Raw genomic sequence first — 22777 nt, forward strand, 5'->3', positions numbered from 1 at the left:
ATCAAATTGAACTTTGGCTACTTGTTTTACAAAAACAAAAAGCCCAATAGAGACACACCAACAAAGCAACATAGTGTATGAAATACCATGTAAAGGGAACCAAAGCAACAACAATTTTTGCGACAAAGTCTATTTGGGCACGACCAAAACGAAATTCGGCACGCGAATAGCTGAGCATGAAGCCGACATACGTAAACAAAAGCCCAGTACAGCATTATCACAGCATGCAATAGACAATAATCATATGTTCGACTTTGATAACGCGAAAATCATAGATAAAGAAATAAGAACAAAAACCAGATTTACATTAGAGAGCCTAAGAATTCTGCAAAAAAGAGAAAAGAGCATAAATTAAAGAGAGGACAGTGACAATATTGCCGCTGCATATTTAGTTTGTCTATAATTTAAGTTTAGTGTGACAAGTGTACCACACAAGATGGTATCGATCTCTTTCCTTTTTTTATATTGTTGATTGTTTGTTTAGTTCAGTTTTAAATTATTTATTTATTTATTTATTATTTAAAGTCGACGACAAACTATGGTCGACTGCATAATATAAAAGATATATAAATATACAACTCAAAAGATAAAATTTAAGATATATCGAACTTTCAACAATGTTATATTACAAACAAAGAAATATTAATGAACATTACTATTTAATTTCAGAATATAATAATAATAAGAAATATGAGCAGAAATAAGATCTTATGCCGAAATCTTATACTGGCGGAATGCATCAGATTCCGCTCAGCATGATTTCGGAATGCAGTGGATTCCAATCTCCCTGTTGGAATGCAACAAGATTCCAATCAGCATGTCATGGGAATCCGGCAGTGCTAAGAGTAGTGTAATGAGGATACGCCATCACAAGGCATAAAAAAGTAACATGACCTGTGTTGTTGGAATGCACCGGATTCCAATCAGCTCGATGCCTGACCCATAAGATTATACTGCCGGAATGCATACGATTCCGGTCAGTGACTCATGAAAAAGCATGTTTTTTACGTTGTTGGAATGCACCAGATTCCAATCAACACAGTACTGTCTTGTTCCTTCTTAATGATACATGTTGATAAATGTTCCTCCATCCTTAAGCGAGATAGTTCCTGTTTTTTATCGAAGGAATAAAATGCCGGCAAATTAAATTAGCTTGTATCTCTTAAATTAGATAGGCAAGTATTGCATTACGTATAGTGGCAAAAGTACATTCAAGACTGATGCAGCTATACAAGTCATTGTAGTGCGCGCACCAGATAAGAAGAGGATTATTTTTAGCAAAGTTTCGTCGACAAAGGGGTAAATAGAAAGGAACGTAGTGTCTGGATACTCTAGGGGGAACCGCAAAAAACAAGCGGCTGAGGAGGTCCGCGGAATCAATTTCTCCAATAATGAGCTTATGGATGAACAATACCCCCAGTAATATTCTCCGATTTTCCAGAGTGGGTAAGTTAATAAGAAGAAGTCTACTTCTGTATGGAGGAAGGTGGAGACTTGAGTCCCAATTAAGGCCGCGCAATGCAAATATAAAATATTGCTTTTGAACTGACTCAAGACGCTTTATATGCTTTTGAGAAACAGGGGACCAAACGCATGAGCAATACTCGAGTATTGGACGAACCAGCGATGTGTAAAGAACCTTAGTGAGGTACGGATCATCGAACTCTTTAGCCCATCTTTTAACAAATCCAAGTAAACCCAACGCTTTGTTGGCTATAGATGAAATATGCATGTTAAAATTCAATTTCGGATCAAAAAGGACACCTAGATCATTTGCAATAGATATACGCTCCAAAGGCGTACCATCTATTACATAAGATTTCAATGCTGGCTTCACTCGGTGAAATGTCATATGCTTACATTTAGAGCAATTTAAAGCTAGTAAATTTGTTGTGCACCAACATTGGAACGAGTCCAAGTCGGCCTGAAGAAGATCCAAGGAACTCAAATCGGTAGGACAGTAAGTGTAGCAAAGTTTTACATCATCCGCATACATTATAGTATGCGAATATAATATTGTCTGTGGCAAGTCATTAATGAAAAGGGCAAAGAGCAAAGGGCCTAGATGACTTCCCTGGGGTACGCCGGAGGAAACTCCGAACGATTCCGACAGATTGCACTTGAACAGGACTTTTTGGGTCCGGTTAGAAAGATAGCTTTTCAGCCACATTAATAGGTGAAAAGGAAAGCCCAGTAAATCAAGCTTATGAATAAGCAACTCGTGGTTGACGGTATCAAATGCTTTGCTGAAGTCCGTGTAGATGACATCCGTTTGCTTGCTCGCTAAAAATCCTTCCATAACTATAGAGGTGAATACAAGCAAATTTGTAGTGGTAGACCTTTGACGAATAAAACCGTGTTGACATAGAACGAGCTATTAGATATTTAGAGAGGTCTGCAGATGCTCCAGATTTCTTGAACCTCTTATAAAGCCTAGATTTGATGTTATTAAGTCTGATAAGTTGCCTTGAAAACCAAGGGGGCTTATTCGAACATAGGGTATAGCGAGTAGGAATGCAGGTATCAAAGAAGCTATCAAGCGTACTGTAAAATATAGAGATAGCCGAATCGACATCAGTGCAAGCATAGAGATCCGACCAATCATGGGAAGCCAACAGATCATTGAGCATAATGAAATTCGCTTTGTAGAAGCATCTAGATCGGGAACGAGACTGTACTTGAATCCTAAGGGGTAGGCTGATATCAAGTGATATCTCTAGCGTAGGGTGAAGAGGGTCTTCTGGAAGGGATAAAGGTGGTATTTGCGTAAGGGCAGTACCCACCGAGCCATCCACAAATACTAAATCCAGCATTTTATTTCCACTATTTGGAACATTGTTAATCTGTAAAAGAGATGAGTCTAACAAGCAATTGAGAAACTCATGTTGAGCAGTGGGAGTTAAAAAGTTTGAATCACTTATATTAACCCAACTAACTGTTGGCAAGTTAAAGTCACCAACAACAACAAGTCGATCGTTATCTCCCAACTGCGAATGCAAATCACAGATGGCCGAGCTATTACTAGCATAAACATCCATATCCGAACGAGGTGGTATATACGAACAGCAAACAATTACGCTATAGCTACCGAATGAAAGCCTAACTGCTATGAATTCGATATGAGAGATATTGTCCAGCGAAATCAACTCAGACGATAGGTTAGATTCAACAGCAATAAGGACACCTCCCGCTCTAGAGATGCGATCACGCCGATAAACAGCATATTTATTTGAAAAAACCTCAGAATTGTAATTATCAGGCTTTAGCCAGGTCTCCGTAAAAGCTACAACTTGTGCAGAAAAGTTGAAAGAATTAAGGAAGAATGGAACAAGTTTTGATCGTAAACCACGAACATTTTGATAATTAATAAGAAGACGGGACAGATCAGCAATTGCCTTTGTGTTGTTATTACTGTGTTCGTCATACCGTTTTTTGGCTGTAATAAAACAGGTTCGGCCCTCGCCTTTCTCGTGAACAAGTGAACCACAGTATGCTTGGGCCAAAAAGAGGAATCAAGTACCTTATCGAAATATTCATCTGAAAGGGATATTTTAAATGAGGAGATGTCTCTCTCATATTTAAAGTTAAATTTATACACATTGATGTTACTAGTGGGTGCAACACCAAGTTTAGAGCAAACGTAATGAGCAATGCCATTTTCGGTAAGCGAGGCGTGTAATCGGGACATAAATACAGCCCTACGAGGTGGCACGGCAGTCACCTGCAAAGGAGTAGCGGATAGCGCACCAGAGAGCTGGGAAGGTGCGGCCGTTATAGCGTTGGTTATCGAGCCCGTACTATTTTTTTCAGGTACACTTGTATCGCTAGCAACAACCCCAGTATCGGTAACTGTTATTGTTGAAGCTAAAGATACCGGTGGAGGTGTAGGATGAATTGGGGAGTCCACCGAAATCAACATTGGTGACGTAGAACAAACAAATATAATTTCAACCACCACATTTTATTGTAAGTTAAAATAAAAATTCACAAACAAATTTTTGTTCATTGTTGTTACTTTTATGTTCAGTGTCATACAACTATATACATGTAAAATTAATAAAATTTATGTACCTTGTTGTTTTTTGGAAAAAAAAAAAAAAAATATATAGCGTTATGCCCTTGAAAATGCCAAGGAAATTTGGCGAAACGTCGGGCTGAAGGTGGAATAATCGTGTTTTATTTGCACCATGGAAATTAATACATCAGAGTAGCTTATAAAAAACTAAGAATTTACGCATTAACTCCTTTCGTTTGATACACATATTGCACAAACGAATTCTATAGTCACCCCTGGCCCACCTTTATGGCGATATCTCGAAACGGCGTCCACCTATGGAACTAAGGATTACTCCCTTTTAAAAAACTCATTAACACCTTTCTTTTGATACCCATATTGTACAAACAAATTCTAGGGTCACCCCAGCTCCACCTTTATGGCGATATCTCGAAACGGCGTCCACCTATGGAACTAAGGATTACTCCCTTTTAAAATACTCATTAACACCTTTCTTTTGATACCCATATTGTACAAACAAATTCTAGGGTCACCCCTGGTCCACCTTTATGTCGATATCTCGAAAATGCGACCACCTATACAACAACCACCACTCTCTTTTAAAACCCTCATTAATACCTTTAATTTGATACCCATATCGTACAAACACATTCTAGAGTCACCCCTGGTCCACCTTTGTGGCGATATTTCGAAATGGCGTCCACCTATAGAACTAAGGCCCACTCCCTTTTAAAATACTCATTAACACCTTTCGTTTGATGCCCATATTGTACAAACAAATTCTAGGGTCACCCCTGGTGCACCTTTATGGCGATATCTCGAAACGGCGTCCACCTATGGAACTAAGGATTACTCCCTTTTAAAATACTCATTAACACCTTTCTTTTGATACCCATATTGTACAAACAAATTCTAGGGTCACCCCTGGTCCACCTTTATGGCGATATCTCGAAACGGCGTCCACCTATGGAACTAAGGATTACTCCCTTTTAAAATACTCATTAACACCTTTCATTTGATAACCATATCGTACAAACGCATTCTAGAGTCACCCCTGGTCCACCTTTATGGCGATATCTCGAAAAGGCGACCACCTATACAACAACCACCACTCCCTTTTAAAACCCTCATTAATACCTTTAATTTGATACCCACCTTTGTGGCGATATTTCGAAACGGCGTCCACCTATAGAACTAAGGCCCACTCCCTTTTAAAATACTCATTAACACCATTCGTTTGATGCCCATATTGTACAAACAAATTCTAGGGTCACCCCTGTTCCACCTTTGTGGCGATATCTCGAAACGGCGTCCACATATGGAACTAAGGATTATTCCCTTTTAAAATACTCATTAACACCTTTAATTTGATACCCATATCGTACAAACGCATTCTAGAGTCAACCCTGATCAACCTTTGTGGCTATATCCCTAAATGGCGTCCACCTATAGAACTATGGCCCACTCCCTCATAAAATACTCTTTAATGCCTTTCATTTGATACGCATGTCATACAAACACATTCCAGGGTTTCCCTCGGTTCATTTTCTTACATGGTTATTTTCCCTTATGTTGTCACCATAGCTCTCAACTGAGTATATAATGTTCGGTTACACCCGAACTTAACCTTCCTTACTTGTTTTTATACTCAGTTGAGCAGAGTTCACAGAGTATATTAACTTTGATTGGATAACGGTTGGTTGTACAGGTATAAAGGAATCGAGATAGATATAGACTTCCATATATCAAAATCATCAGTGTCGAGAAAAAATTTGATTGAGCCATGTCCGTCCGTCCGTCCGTCCGTTAACACGATAACTTGAGTAAATTTTGAGGTATCTTGACGAAATTTGGTATGTAGGTTCCTGAGCACTCATCTCAGATCGCTATTTAAAATGAACGATATCGGACTATAACCACGCTCTCCTTCGGGAATCGTCTGTAGGATTTCGGCTGCTGGCCCTTTCAATGCCACGAACAGAGCTGCAACTTTATCTTCAGCATTCCAGTTGTTAGCTGCCGACGTCTTCTCAAACTGTAGCTTAAAGACCTGGAAAGGAACAGAACCGTCAAAGGATGGTGTTTTTACCTTTGGATTGCTTGCTGAAACAGCTGGGCGGTTTAATTGCAACTCTTGTATACGACCTCTCATAGCATCCACCTCGGCTTCGATTTTTTCCTCAAACTGCGTTATTTTCTCGTCCATACGTGCTTCGAGTTTTGATGATATACGCGCCTCTTGCGCTTCGAGCTGTACTGTTATGCGTGCCTCTTGTTCTTTCAGTTGTGTCTCCATCTTTGATGTAATCTGTGTCGACATTTCTACCATACGCGTTTCTTGTGCTTCAATCTTCGATGTAATCTGTGTCGACATTTCTGACATACGTGTTTCTTGTGCTTCTAGTTGGGATGATATATGTGACGACATCGATGATACTGTCGATGTTTGAGCAGCTATTGCAGCCAATATCATGTTCAAGTCTGTGCTAGTAACTGTCTGATATGTTTCATTTTTCTCTTCAATTTTTGTTGTTGTCTCGTCCCCATCAGGATAAAAGACATACTCGTCCACATCAATTCTTTGCGACTCCATTACCTCTCGTAGCCGTGCTTGAAGTTCGATCTTATTGCCGGTTGTATTTAATCCACGGTTCTCCAACTCCTTTTTCAGTTGCTGGATCTTCAATTCACTGAACTTTGCCATGTCCAAGTTGTATTCCCAATCTTCGGAATTTATTCAACAATTCCTCTTCTGACACCAATTGTAACGAATTTCCTGCAAATCCTCTTATTTGCCCTTTTGCTAGGATCGTATCGCTAAACTGTTGAATAAATAACTCCAATATTGAAAATGGAAAAATAGCCTTTATTAAAATACTTCACAATAACACTCAAACTGTGCAACGAATAGCTTAATAACCAAACTGATAGCTTAAAGGAAACTGACTTTCAAAATAATAGTGCTATTGCTCGCTAGATATCGTCTTACTCGTAACTGCTTGACAATTCAAATCAAACTGAATTACTTCTTACTCGCCTGCACTGCTTTTATAGTTTACGCTGCATACTTCTAGGCTCTTCGATTTCCAGAAGTTACTAGTTGTTTCGGCTACAAAATCGCCAGCCACAACTACGTGCACAAATTATTGCCCTCTCTTGTGACCACTGAGATAAGATATATGCATGTGTTTGTGCATTGCCGCTCCGCTGCTTGTATACGTACATATGTGTAGACGCAATTATTTATTCGTTTATGTAAACACATAAAGATTGAATTATTGATGTGAATGTTTGTAGTTTACAGTCTCTCGCGCGCACATAGTCGTATAAGCAGAGAATTTAAACACAATGAGAAGGCGTTATTTTGGCATCCACTGCTTACGATCCATTTGCATGTGTCACGTCTTGCACTTCACCACTATTCCCCAAATTCATGTTAACTTAACAGGGTGCAAGACGTAACAGATAATTCTCTTAACGATTTCCTCTGTTCGTCTGTTACCAAAAAATCTCTGATCAGAGCAAATATATTGGAAATTTTAATTCTCTGATTTTTTGTAAATAAATTATGATGGTTGGAAGGTTGAAGTCTTCGGCACAGCCGAAGACAGTCCTGTCCTTACTTGTTTTTTTTTATATTCAAAGTGTGAATTTGAATCTGTGCCTATGATTCAGGGCAAAACAAAAACAAAAGTGCTACAAGTGTATAGGGGTTGAGCAGCTCCGATGTAAAGAAATATTTTGACAAGTATAAAATGCATTATTCAGTCAACAAATATAGTCAAAAAAGATTCAGAAAGCTGAATTAAAAATTATTATAAATTTTTGATATCCTAAAGTAAACACATTTGATTCAAATCTGATTCCAAAATGTGGTTGAAAAAATATATTCAGTGTTTGATCATCTAAAGTATTCATATTTGATTATTTCTTTTGTTCAATTGTATGGTAACTCATTATTTTGTCAGAAAGAATAATCAAATTATATTGATATGTAGGGAAATTGAAAATTTAATCACCTAAATGGTGAGTGGGTATAAACAAACCTAGATTGGTATATATGTACACACATATATTCCTAAACTAAAGATCAGCCTACACCCCCATTTCCCACCCACTTCATTGATATCAATATATCCATGCATAAGCTAACAAATGTTTGTACATACACATGTTCAAATAAAAGACAAACTGTTTCAATCAACCACTTCCTACAAAAACTATTCTTACGCACAAGCATATGTACAAATCTATGTTCATATGTAAGCTAAGAAATATTTTTATATTCGCATGTTGACAAACAAAACAAAATTCACTTCAACCATCCAACCATACGCACAAGCACACATACATATGTACATATGTATGCTCATGTTTTGTATGTAAATCGCAAAATCCTGAAAACTAGCTTCCTCTTGATTTTTCATTCATAAATGCTTCTTCTTAAGTTGTCCGAATTGGTGATAGAATTCGGCAACATAGCATTTTGCAATTCGGCAACATGGCATTTGATAAAATCGTCAGAAGACAAATTTTTGCGATTTTATAAATTCCAACTTCGATGCATATTGGGGGTATTCATTATGACGAGCATAACTACTTTCATAACCCCGCACTTTTCCTTTGAAATAATACCAAACTATTTATAAGCCTGTATGAAAGTACTAATATGGTAGTAAAAAATGCAAATAAAGATGCACAGATATTGCCTAGTAAATGTCCACTAACATATTAGCAATATAATCTAAAAATTTCCATCCATTGTTCATATAAATTATTGCAAATAATTTTCTCATATCCTGAATCGCCGAGTTGTCACAGCTTATGGACATTTTTATTTGCTATTTGAAACCCCCTATCATATTCTGCCGAAAAATTGTTCGCGCAGTCACGCAGCCAAATTTGCAGCAACTGTGTTGCAGTTGCTACATGAGAGTGGTGTTTTACCCGTTTCTGGCCCGGATTCGCACTGTGACGTCATACTGTATATGCTGACTTGTTTATCACATGTCAGTACAAAGTAAGAATTTTATATTATTTTCACAGATAAAAATTAATATATGGGAGCGGCGAAATAAATTAAAGTAATTTTGCGAAGAAATATAACATTATTTCGCAAAAGAGCAATAAATTCGTTTATTTAAATTTTATAATAAATTCCCCTTTTAGCTGTGAGTTATTAAAGGTATAAACGGCAACACTTTTAACCACCGACGACACATAATTTGGCTCGTGCCTATTGTATTTCGTCGGCTAATTGCTACGAGCATTGATATTTACATATCCATGGCCGTATACGCGGATTGCCATAATTGATTTGGTCGCTTCATAACGCGGAAAGAGACAAGTTGTTTTATTAATAACTTAAGACACTGCCACAGCATCAAAGCGACCAAGCTTTTTATACATGTCTGCCTTTAATTGGAGTATTATTGAATATGTATATATGTATGTACATTTGTACTTTTTGCTTTGGTTTGTATTTTCATACATATATATTCAATGATACAATGCTCAACATCTGATCAACAGGCACATGTCTTTTGTGTATTGTTGGTCTTATTTACATATTTAAGGGTTGATTTGACGCAGGTCAAATGTATTTAAGTTTGACTTGGCTTATCAAACCGCCTTTGAAAATATTCAAGTACATAGGTACTTACATCATTGTACTGAATAACACATATAAAATGCTTTAGGAAATTTCTTTATAGATACCTCCCCTCCCACCCATAGTCCAAATAATAACTAAATATTTTTTTTATTTATTCAATTGTTATCAAATATTTTATTTATTTCAATTTTTCAGTTTATTAATAATTCATACTTCATGGTTAATATGCATACATTTTATGCAAATTAACGTTTTATAAATATGCAATGGATTTCGTGTGCACAGAAATTCCAAGTGTGCAAATGCCGTCGGCAAAACACTATTTGCATGCATATTTCAATTTGCATACATTTTCCTAACATTTTAATTTATTAACAAAAAGGGATGGGATAATTCATAAATGTATGATTAATTTACATACATTTCATGAAAGGGCATATTTTGGGTATATGAATAGGTTTTTGTTTGTAAAGAAATAAGCAAAATTTCTGCAATTTGCATCAACATAAAACAAGCAAATATATTGCTATTATTATATTAATTAAGTTCAAATTTATATTAAACCATAAAACAAGCAAATATATTGCTACAATTAATAAAATTTAAATTTAATTAATCCTACTAAATACCTATATTCCCACAAAGAAATCATATTAAGAGAAATCCAGAGAATTTATACACCAGCTGAAACTGTTGACAGAGAATTTTCTGCTGTTAACTGGTTAACATTGAAATTGGATTGTGTGTGGTGAAGTGCAAGACGTGTTCACATGCAAAAAAGTTGGAATCTAGCAAAAACGCCTTCTCATTGTGTTTAAATTCTCTGACAATGAGAAGGCGTTTTTGCTAGATTCCAACTTTTTTGCATGTGAACACGTCTTGCACTTCACCACACACAATCCAATTTCAATGTTAACCAGTTAACAGCAGAAAATTCTCTGTCAACAGTTTCAGCTGGTGTATAAATTCTCTGGATTTCTCTTAATATGATTTCTTTGTGGGAATATAGGTATTTAGTAGGATTAATTAAATTTAAATTTTATTAATTGTAGCAATATATTTGCTTGTTTTATGGTTTAATATAAATTTGAACTTAATTAATATAATAATAGCAATATATTTGCTTGTTTTATGTTGATGCAAATTGCAGAAATTTTGCTTATTTCTTTACAAACAAAAACCTATTCATATACCCAAAATATGCCCTTTCATGAAATGTATGTAAATTAATCATACATTTATGAATTATCCCATCCCTTTTTGTTAATAAATTAAAATGTTAGGAAAATGTATGCAAATTGAAATATGCATGCAAATAGTGTTTTGCCGACGGCATTTGCACACTTGGAATTTCTGTGCACACGAAATCCATTGCATATTTATAAAACGTTAATTTGCATAAAATGTATGCATATTAACCATGAAGTATGAATTATTAATAAACTGAAAAATTGAAATAAATAAAATATTTGATAACAATTGAATAAATAAAAAAAATATTTAGTTATTATTTGGACTATGGGTGGGAGGGGAGGTATCTATAAAGAAATTTCCTAAAGCATTTTATATGTGTTATTCAGTACAATGATGTAAGTACCTATGTACTTGAATATTTTCAAAGGCGGTTTGATAAGCCAAGTCAAACTTAAATACATTTGACCTGCGTCAAATCAACCCTTAAATATGTAAATAAGACCAACAATACACAAAAGACATGTGCCTGTTGATCAGATGTTGAGCATTGTATCATTGAATATATATGTATGAAAATACAAACCAAAGCAAAAAGTACAAATGTACATACATATATACATATTCAATAATACTCCAATTAAAGGCAGACATGTATAAAAAGCTTGGTCGCTTTGATGCTGTGGCAGTGTCTTAAGTTATTAATAAAACAACTTGTCTCTTTCCGCGTTATGAAGCGACCAAATCAATTATGGCAATCCGCGTATACGGCCATGGATATGTAAATATCAATGCTCGTAGCAATTAGCCGACGAAATACAATAGGCACGAGCCAAATTATGTGTCGTCGGTGGTTAAAAGTGTTGCCGTTTATACCTTTAATAACTCACAGCTAAAAGGGGAATTTATTATAAAATTTAAATAAACGAATTTATTGCTCTTTTGCGAAATAATGTTATATTTCTTCGCAAAATTACTTTAATTTATTTCGCCGCTCCCATATATTAATTTTTATCTGTGAAAATAATATAAAATTCTTACTTTGTACTGACATGTGATAAACAAGTCAGCATATACAGTATGACGTCACAGTGCGAATCCGGGCCAGAAACGGGTAAAACACCACTCTCATGTAGCAACTGCAACACAGTTGCTGCAAATTTGGCTGCGTGACTGCGCGAACAATTTTTCGGCAGAATATGATAGGGGGTTTCAAATAGCAAATAAAAATGTCCATAAGCTGTGACAACTCGGCGATTCAGGATATGAGAAAATTATTTGCAATAATTTATATGAACAATGGATGGAAATTTTTAGATTATATTGCTAATATGTTAGTGGACATTTACTAGGCAATATCTGTGCATCTTTATTTGCATTTTTTACTACCATATTAGTACTTTCATACAGGCTTATAAATAGTTTGGTATTATTTCAAAGGAAAAGTGCGGGGTTATGAAAGTAGTTATGCTCGTCATAATGAATACCCCCAATATGCATCGAAGTTGGAATTTATAAAATCGCAAAAATTTGTCTTCTGACGATTTTATCAAATGCCATGTTGCCGAATTGCAAAATGCTATGTTGCCGAATTCTATCACCAATTCGGACAACTTAAGAAGAAGCATTTATGAATGAAAAATCAAGAGGAAGCTAGTTTTCAGGATTTTGCGATTTACATACAAAACATGAGCATACATATGTACATATGTATGTGTGCTTGTGCGTATGGTTGGATGGTTGAAGTGAATTTTGTTTTGTTTGTCAACATGCGAATATAAAAATATTTCTTAGCTTACATATGAACATAGATTTGTACATATGCTTGTGCGTAAGAATAGTTTTTGTAGGAAGTGGTTGATTGAAACAGTTTGTCTTTTATTTGAACATGTGTATGTACAAACATTTGTTAGCTTATGCATGGATATATTGATATCAATGAAGTGGGTGGGAAATGGGGGTGTAGGCTGATCTTTAGTTTAGGAATATATGTGTGTACATATATACCAATCTAGGTTTGTTTATACCCACTCACCATTTAGGTGATTAAATTTTCAATTTCCCTACATATCAATATAATTTGATTATTCTTTCTGACAAAATAATGAGTTACCATACAATTGAACAAAAGAAATAATCAAATATGAATACTTTAGATGATCAAACACTGAATATATTTTTTCAACCACATTTTGGAATCAGATTTGAATCAAATGTGTTTACTTTAGGATATCAAAAATTTATAATAATTTTTAATTCAGCTTTCTGAATCTTTTTTGACTATATTTGTTGACTGAATAATGCATTTTATACTTGTCAAAATATTTCTTTACATCGGAGCTGCTCAACCCCTATACACTTGTAGCACTTTTGTTTTTGTTTTGCCCTGAATCATAGGCACAGATTCAAATTCACACTTTGAATATAAAAAAAAACAAGTAAGGACAGGACTGTCTTCGGCTGTGCCGAAGACTTCAACCTTCCAACCATCATAATTTATTTACAAAAAATCAGAGAATTAAAATTTCCAATATATTTGCTCTGATCAGAGATTTTTTGGTAACAGACGAACAGAGGAAATCGTTAAGAGAATTATCTGTTACGTCTTGCACCCTGTTAAGTTAACATGAATTTGGGGAATAGTGGTGAAGTGCAAGACGTGACACATGCAAATGGATCGTAAGCAGTGGATGCCAAAATAACGCCTTCTCATTGTGTTTAAATTCTCTGGTTTTATTTAGCTTGACTTGACAGGGTGGTCGGCACGAATTTTGTAATTGAAATTTAAGTAACTTCCCGATAAGCTACAAGCAGAGAATTTAAACACAATGAGAAGGCGTTTTTGCTAGATTCCAACTTTTTTGCATGTGAACACGTCTTGCACTTCACCACACACAATCCAATTACAATGTTAACCAGTTAACAGCAGAAAATTCTCTGTCAACAGTTTCAGCTGGTGTATAAATTCTCTAGATTTCTCTTAATATGATTTCTTTGTGGGAATATAGGTATTTAGTAGGATTAATTAAATTTAAATTTTATTAATTGTAGCAATATATTTGCTTGTTTTATGGTTTAATATAAATTTGAACTTAATTAATATAATAATAGCAATATATTTGCTTGTTTTATGTTGATGCAAATTGCAGAAATTTTGCTTATTTCTTTACAAACAAAAACCTATTCATATACCCAAAATATGCCCTTTCATGAAATGTATGTAAATTAATCATACATTTATGAATTATCCCATCCCTTTTTGTTAATAAATTAAAATGTTAGGAAAATGTATGCAAATTGAAATATGCATGCAAATAGTGTTTTGCCGACGGCATTTGCACACTTGGAATTTCTGTGCACACGAAATCCATTGCATATTTATAAAACGTTAATTTGCATAAAATGTATGCATATTAACCATGAAGTATGAATTATTAATAAACTGAAAAATTGAAATAAATAAAATATTTGATAACAATTGAATAAATAAAAAAAATATTTAGTTATTATTTGGACTATGGGTGGGAGGGGAGGTATCTATAAAGAAATTTCCTAAAGCATTTTATATGTGTTATTCAGTACAATGATGTAAGTACCTATGTACTTGAATATTTTCAAAGGCGGTTTGATAAGCCAAGTCAAACTTTAATACATTTGACCTGCGTCAAATCAACCCTTAAATATGTAAATAAGACCAACAATACACAAAAGACATGTGCCTGTTGATCAGATGTTGAGCATTGTATCATTGAATATATATGTATGAAAATACAAACCAAAGCAAAAAGTACAAATGTACATACATATATACATATTCAATAATACTCCAATTAAAGGCAGACATGTATAAAAAGCTTGGTCGCTTTGATGCTGTGGCAGTGTCTTAAGTTATTAATAAAACAACTTGTCTCTTTCCGCGTTATGAAGCGACCAAATCAATTATGGCAATCCGCGTATACGGCCATGGATATGTAAATATCAATGCTCGTAGCAATTAGCCGACGAAATACAATAGGCACGAGCCAAATTATGTGTCGTCGGTGGTTAAAAGTGTTGCCGTTTATACCTTTAATAACTCACAGCTAAAAGGGGAATTTATTATAAAATTTAAATAAACGAATTTATTGCTCTTTTGCGAAATAATGTTATATTTCTTCGCAAAATTACTTTAATTTATTTCGCCGCTCCCATATATTAATTTTTATCTGTGAAAATAATATAAAATTCTTACTTTGTACTGACATGTGATAAACAAGTCAGCATATACAGTATGACGTCACAGTGCGAATCCGGGCCAGAAACGGGTAAAACACCACTCTCATGTAGCAACTGCAACACAGTTGCTGCAAATTTGGCTGCGTGACTGCGCGAACAATTTTTCGGCAGAATATGATAGGGGGTTTCAAATAGCAAATAAAAATGTCCATAAGCTGTGACAACTCGGCGATTCAGGATATGAGAAAATTATTTGCAATAATTTATATGAACAATGGATGGAAATTTTTGGATTATATTGCTAATATGTTAGTGGACATTTACTAGGCAATATCTGTGCATCTTTATTTGCATTTTTTACTACCATATTAGTACTTTCATACAGGCTTATAAATAGTTTGGTATTATTTCAAAGGAAAAGTGCGGGGTTATGAAAGTAGTTATGCTCGTCATAATGAATACCCCCAATATGCATCGAAGTTGGAATTTATAAAATCGCAAAAATTTGTCTTCTGACGATTTTATCAAATGCCATGTTGCCGAATTGCAAAATGCTATGTTGCCGAATTCTATCACCAATTCGGACAACTTAAGAAGAAGCATTTATGAATGAAAAATCAAGAGGAAGCTAGTTTTCAGGATTTTGCGATTTACATACAAAACATGAGCATACATATGTACATATGTATGTGTGCTTGTGCGTATGGTTGGATGGTTGAAGTGAATTTTGTTTTGTTTGTCAACATGCGAATATAAAAATATTTCTTAGCTTACATATGAACATAGATTTGTACATATGCTTGTGCGTAAGAATAGTTTTTGTAGGAAGTGGTTGATTGAAACAGTTTGTCTTTTATTTGAACATGTGTATGTACAAACATTTGTTAGCTTATGCATGGATATATTGATATCAATGAAGTGGGTGGGAAATGGGGGTGTAGGCTGATCTTTAGTTTAGGAATATATGTGTGTACATATATACCAATCTAGGTTTGTTTATACCCACTCACCATTTAGGTGATTAAATTTTCAATTTCCCTACATATCAATATAATTTGATTATTCTTTCTGACAAAATAATGAGTTACCATACAATTGAACAAAAGAAATAATCAAATATGAATACTTTAGATGATCAAACACTGAATATATTTTTTCAACCACATTTTGGAATCAGATTTGAATCAAATGTGTTTACTTTAGGATATCAAAAATTTATAATAATTTTTAATTCAGCTTTCTGAATCTTTTTTGACTATATTTGTTGACTGAATAATGCATTTTATACTTGTCAAAATATTTCTTTACATCGGAGCTGCTCAACCCCTATACACTTGTAGCACTTTTGTTTTTGTTTTGCCCTGAATCATAGGCACAGATTCAAATTCACACTTTGAATATAAAAAAAAACAAGTAAGGACAGGACTGTCTTCGGCTGTGCCGAAGACTTCAACCTTCCAACCATCATAATTTATTTACAAAAAATCAGAGAATTAAAATTTCCAATATATTTGCTCTGATCAGAGATTTTTTGGTAACAGACGAACAGAGGAAATCGTTAAGAGAATTTTCTGTTACGTCTTGCACCCTGTTAAGTTAACATGAATTTGGGGAATAGTGGTGAAGTGCAAGACGTGACACATGCAAATGGATCGTAAGCAGTGGATGCCAAAATAACGCCTTCTCATTGTGTTTAAATTCTCTGCTACAAGCTTGAAACTTAGAATATAGTTCAGAAGCCGATGACAATGCAATAATAAGAAAAAACTCCGATAGGTGGCTCATGGATGGAAATATTCACAAAAATCGTATTTGTGGTCCGATTTGGTTCATATTTGGAACATATAATACATAGATGAATAGAAAGTGATCTTTGAAAAAAAAAATCGCCGCGGGGGCGCAAGAATCGAGATATTAAAAAAAATCGTATTTGTGGTCCGATTTGACTCATATTTAGAACACATAATACATACAAGAATGGAAAGAGACCTCCTATGAAAAAATATCTCCGCTAGGTGGCGCACGGGTCAAGATATTCAAAAAAATGTTATTTGTGGTCCGATTTGGTCCATATTTGGAACACATAATACATACATGAATAGAAAACGGCCTGTGAAAAAAAGCTCCGCTAGGTGCTGCAAGGATCGAGATATTAAAAAAACTCGTATTTGTGGTCCGATTTGGCTCATATTTGGAACAAATGTTACATACAGTCCCGTAAAAGTGACATCAAAATATTTTGGAACTCGAGGAGAGAGAAGCATACCTGGGGCAGAGTCGATTGAAGTCTTTGGAAGGATAATGTATTGAGGACATAGATTGTAACAAATTGTCTGGAAAGAGTCCTTGTAATAATGAGTTACTAAATGAACTAAATAGAATGAGAAATAATAGGCAATTAAATAAAGACTAAAAGACTAAAAACCTGAAAATAAAATAATAAAAAAAAATGTTAAGTTAAACGGTTTTATTGAAAACAATACTAACATGAAGTAATAATAATACTGAAAGCTAGAAAATAATTAGTTAGGTCCTAGGTACTAGTCATCACACTCCTCATCAATCTAGGGCCTTGATTAGACAATTAAATAAAAGCGTTGGACGCGTCAAATTTCTATTGATAGTCATATATAATACCAACTGAACCTTAATAAGGTTATGCTACGCCTCACATTTTTAGAAATTTCACTCCATCAACGCCCTAGATTGATGAGGAGTGTGATTACTAGTACCTAGGACCTAACTAATTATTTTCTAGCTTTTAGTATCATTATTACTTCATGTAAGTATTGTTTTCAATAGAACCGTTTAACTTAAAATTTTTTTTATTAGTTTATTTTTCTAAATTTAACTTTAATATTGATACAAAGATTGAAGGTATATTGATGCAATGCATTCCTGCTGTTCTTCATTCCACTGCCTTCTTTTACTGTATTCTACTCTATTCGCAACATTACCTCAATTTAAGCTGCCAAACTACATATGTATATAGTAAACAATGCTCACAGCCTCATATATTCGAATTCGTTTATGCTCTGCCTCATACAGCCCAATCAACCTAAGCGCATATACATATTATCGAGGAATCAGTGTGTGTTCTTAAAATCGCAAGTAAGGTTCAAGCTAGCGTATTTTTATAAGTCTACTATTGAAGAAAACCAATGGATACATAATCGATACGCCCACTTTTTTCGGTGGGAGCCTTTCCTTTCTTTTTCTGCCAACGGAATTTCGCCCCATTTATTCGTTAACCAAGTATCTACAGTTGAGACATTTTAGGGTAAGGGAAGAATAATTGAGTTACGTATTGCATACAAAAAAATGAATATATATACATGGTAAATGAAGGAGCTGATACCCATGTAAATAATTTGTTTTGAGAAACTTAACTTTATCGATGCCTTACGAGTCTTTTAAGATAGAAACCAATTTTCTCAAAAAGTGTAGTTACGGGGTTCACGAATAAACGGGACGATTTGTCGATGACTACATATTTTGGTCTAGTAATTCAAGAGGCATCTTATCAGATGTTACCAGCTTGTATTGCGGAATTAACTGATAGAACACCAATTATCGGGGATAATGAGACTCAACGAACTGAAACGAGTTTGCCACCTTGCATTATGTAGTTGAGAAGAGCGCAGTGCTTTCCTCACTGTTTCGAGATCCACCTGTCCATACAAAGTTAAACCATGACTAGATGCACTGACATTAAACGTAAACCTGTAGGTATCAGTGTAATTTAATAACGCCTAACACATTTTAAGGACGAAATAAAATACATACCAGCAATGCTTAAGTCTTACATTTCAAATGCTATTAAGAAAAATTGTGTCACTCACCGTTAATGCTATACCAACTGTGGCTGAGAAGGATCCCAAGCGAAATTCGCCAGTGTTGTACTTAACCAGGAAAGAAGTTTTACCTACCCCAGAATCGCCAAGAAGTATTGTCTATGAAGTATATAGAACAAATATGTTATGCATAGTGATTTATTCATTTATTACGACTTAAGTCGAGAATTAAACTCTGTCGAAATTCAAGCAACTATTCTCTACAGATTGCTTGACCTCTATTCTTTTCTTGCTATGCCCGGCAATTTTAATCTATAAAAGAATTTATACAATTCCCCCAGACGTTATTGTTTTAACGATAGAGTTACTCCCCGAATGTTTTAGCCAGCGTTGCTGGTCCTTTTCCGGGTATAGATCTGGTACATTCCGGTAATAAGCACAATTAAGGTAATAGCAGTTCGAATGGAGTAGGATAGTTATATAGAAGCATATAGGTTTTAATTTAAAGGACCATTGTTGTAAAGCAAATATTATTCTGCTAGTCAACAGACAAACGTTAGGTTATCGAAATATTCATAAGCAGGCATTCAGGTGCCAAAATAGGAAAGTGGAGCTGTCGATTTTGTTCTAATATTATTCTATAAATCTTGACTATATTCTTACAAAAAATCTATACAAACCAGCTGTTCGGAATAACTTGGAGTTGGCTGAGCAGGACGCGTAAGTATATGTCGGGCAGGTCGCTAGAATGAACACAAATCAGATGTTTTTGATAATGCACTGAGCCAAAATTGCGATTCTTTAAAACTCTTATTTTCGCTAAAAGTCTAGAAAATTGGGATATTTTCCGTTCCGAAAAGTGGAATAAAACCCGATCTTTTCAAAACATTTGAAGTTGCGATTTGTTTGATTTGAGGATAGAGAGAGAAGAAAAATAATATGAGAGGGAAAGGTAGACAAGGAGGGAAATTTCGGTAGAGCAAGATAGAGAGGTATAAGAATGGGGTAGGGAAAATGCAGAAGGAGGGGAATTTGTAGAAGAACGGGAGAGAAAAGGTAGGCAACGCGCCGAGTAAAATCTAGTAGTTTTTATATTATACTACAGACCAGTCAGACGTTACTCTGCCCTAACTTTGGTTCATCTGCATAATTTTTAAGAAATTTTTCTTTTTAATCCCTGGATAGGTAAGATTTTAGCCTGTTACAGTATCCAGATCGAAGTTGGGCTAGAGTGACTCGCGTTTCCCTAGGGAGTGTGCGTTCCTCTTCTGCAAGTTTAAGGTATCGTTCTTTGAGTACAGGATTCACCGGGCAATTCCTGACATAGAGGTCCGACGCCTGTTTGTGGAGTTTACTGAGGACCTGATTCTGTTTTTTGGCTTCATATGGCTGTGTTCTCAGGTGCCGTATGTCCTCATAATGCTTACGGAGATTACTCCTTAAGCCCCTGGGCGGTGTTGGCTCATCAATAAAATGTCTGTTGGGATGCCCAGGTTTCTGGGTATTCAACAGGAGCTGTTTGGCTAGCTTTCATTTCTCTCCCTGATGGGGAGTATTCTCGCCTCATTATGTAGATAGTATTCTGGGACATAAGAAGACAACCCGTGGCGGTTCTAAGGGCAGTATTTTGGCAGGCCTGTAGCTTCTTCCAGTGTGTATTCTTTAGGCCTGGCGATCATATCGGAGACGCGTAGCATGCAATCGGCTGGCCAATTGCTTTGTAAGTGGTAATGAGCGTTTCTTTATCTTTTCCCCAAGTATTGCCAGCAAGAAATTTGAAGATTTTATTACGGCTCTGGATTTTCGTACAATTTCGGCTGCATCCTCACCAAAATGTAGATCCTGATCGAACGTCACACCCAGGATTTTTAGGTGTAAGACAATCGGTAGCGTAGTGCCATTGACGTGGATGTTCATAATGGTCTACATTTGGGGCGTCTATGTTGTAAATAAGGTCGTCGATGATTTAGTCGGTGATAATGTCAGGTTTCGCGAGGTGAAAAAACTGAAGAGTTCAGGGAGGTAGCCGTTTATTTTGTTGCAAAGCTCATCGATCTGTGGGCCTGTGCCTGTGGCCATTATTGTGCAGTCACCGGCGTAGGAAACGATAGTAACTCCTTCTGGTGGCGAATGAAGCTTTGATATGTAGAAGTTAAACAAAAGTGGGGATAGGACACCACCCTGTGGCACCCCTTGTTTAATTCTTCTTGGTTTTGATGTTGCGTTTCTTATTGCACCGATGCATGCCGACCACCAAGATAATTTGCGGTCCATATTTTAAGACATGGGGGAAGGGTAGACCCTTCAAGGTATTGCAGTAGCGTGCCATGGTTGACCGTATCAAAAGCTTTTGATAGGTCTAGCGCAAGGAGTACTGTTCTATGGTGGGTGTTTTGATCTAAGCCGCAATTTATCTGGGTGCTAATGGCATTTAGCGCAATGGTGGTGCTATGGAGTTTTCTAAAGCCATGCTGATGGCAGTCTAGCTGCAAATTTGCTTTGAAGTAGGGGAGCAAAATGGCTTCAAGCGTCTTGGCTACTGGTGATAGGAGAGATATCGGACGATATGACTCTCCTATGTTAGCTGGTTTCCCAGGCTTAGTAGCGGGACTACCTTGGCCATTGTCCATTTTTCGGGAATGACAAAGGTGGAAAGGGACAGGTTGAAGGCATGTGCTAAATATTTGAAACCCGTCGTTGCATTTGTGCTTGGACGGATTCGATACGGACTTTACGGTGGACCAAAGCTTACCCACACCGGCAGGGAGGTTACAACTACTTAGCTGCTCCTCCCATTTCGCCCGCTTGTGTTCATCCACAAGCAATCTGATGCGTTGGTATATATCCCTTATTTTGGGTCGCCGGGTTCGAGCTGTCTTATATGGTCACGTCCTCTCGCTAATTTTGCGGCCTCCGCCGGAAAATGAAGCCGAATTTCGGGAATTCTTCCGGCGGGAATAAAGTGAGCCGAGGCGGATTCAATGACCTTGCGGAAAGCACGTTCCCCTTGGCGAGCATCAGTCGGGATAAGGAGGGCAGTAAAGCGGCTGTCTGTAAAGGATTTGTATTCATCCCACTTTCCGTTTTTAAAGTTTATGAAAGTACGCTTTTGGGTGACGAAGTCGGCGGTACGCTCGAGCGAAATAAGTATTGGCAGGTGGTCGGATGCCAATGTTACCATCGGCTGCCAGTTCGCGCTCACGATTGATATACCTGACGAACTGTGACAGCTTCCTACCGTACGTGTGGGGGCGTCTCCGTTTATTGTGAAGAACGTCGATTCTTCTATTTGATCCGCCAACATCTCACCCCTACTGTCTGGCTGCAAGTTTGAATGCCATAGATCGTGATGGGCATTTAAATCGCCTAAGATAATGCGATTATCGCCAGTGAGTAGTGCGCTGATGTCAGGCAGTATCCACTGGGGCAGCAGGTAGCAGGAGGGATGGAGATGTTGATGATTTCTTGGATTACATCGCCTGACCGGACAGATAAGCGGACATTGTCCCTGCGGCCGATTTCGGGATAAAATATATGATATTGCACTGAGTGGTGTGTGATAAACGCGAGACTGCCTCCAATTCCGCTCTCGCGAACTTTTCTGTGGACATTATACCCAGAACAGATCTGCAGAGCAGATCTTGCTGTGAGTTTAGTCTCTTGAATCGCAGCAAAGCGGATGTTGTGCCGCTTCATGAAATCGACTATCTCCGTGATCTTGCCAGTTAATCCATTACAGTTTAACTGCAGAATTCTGAAGTGCAGCGGGGGAGATGCCGTCACTCTAGGTCGACTGCTCAAAAGGTTCAAAAATGTCGAGGAACGTATCGAAATGCATATTTTGATCTTCTTCATAAGCGATCACTCACAAATGGTCATCGATATCCTCTAACGGAAGTCCAAAGAAATTTTAAATTTCAATAGGGCTAGGTCAAAGAGACATGGGTG

General features: G+C 36.3%; 1 protein-coding gene across 2 annotated transcripts in view; it reads right to left on the bottom strand.

Annotated features, from left to right (window-relative positions):
* Rab26 (RAS oncogene family member Rab26) overlaps positions 1-22777 on the bottom strand; it is a 162507-nt gene that overhangs the window by 95891 nt on the left and 43839 nt on the right. Inside the window, exon 3 of one of the 2 annotated variants that reach the window (XM_067788920.1) lies at positions 18878-18988. The exons of the other annotated variant lie outside the window; for it this stretch is intronic. Coding sequence (XP_067645021.1) covers positions 18878-18988 — 111 coding nt within the window. The remainder of the gene's footprint in view (positions 1-18877; positions 18989-22777) is intronic. 2 annotated transcript variants of the gene reach the window in all.

Source organism: Eurosta solidaginis, chromosome 5 (genome assembly GCF_040869045.1).
Source record: "Eurosta solidaginis isolate ZX-2024a chromosome 5, ASM4086904v1, whole genome shotgun sequence".
Taxonomy (NCBI): domain Eukaryota; kingdom Metazoa; phylum Arthropoda; class Insecta; order Diptera; family Tephritidae; genus Eurosta; species Eurosta solidaginis.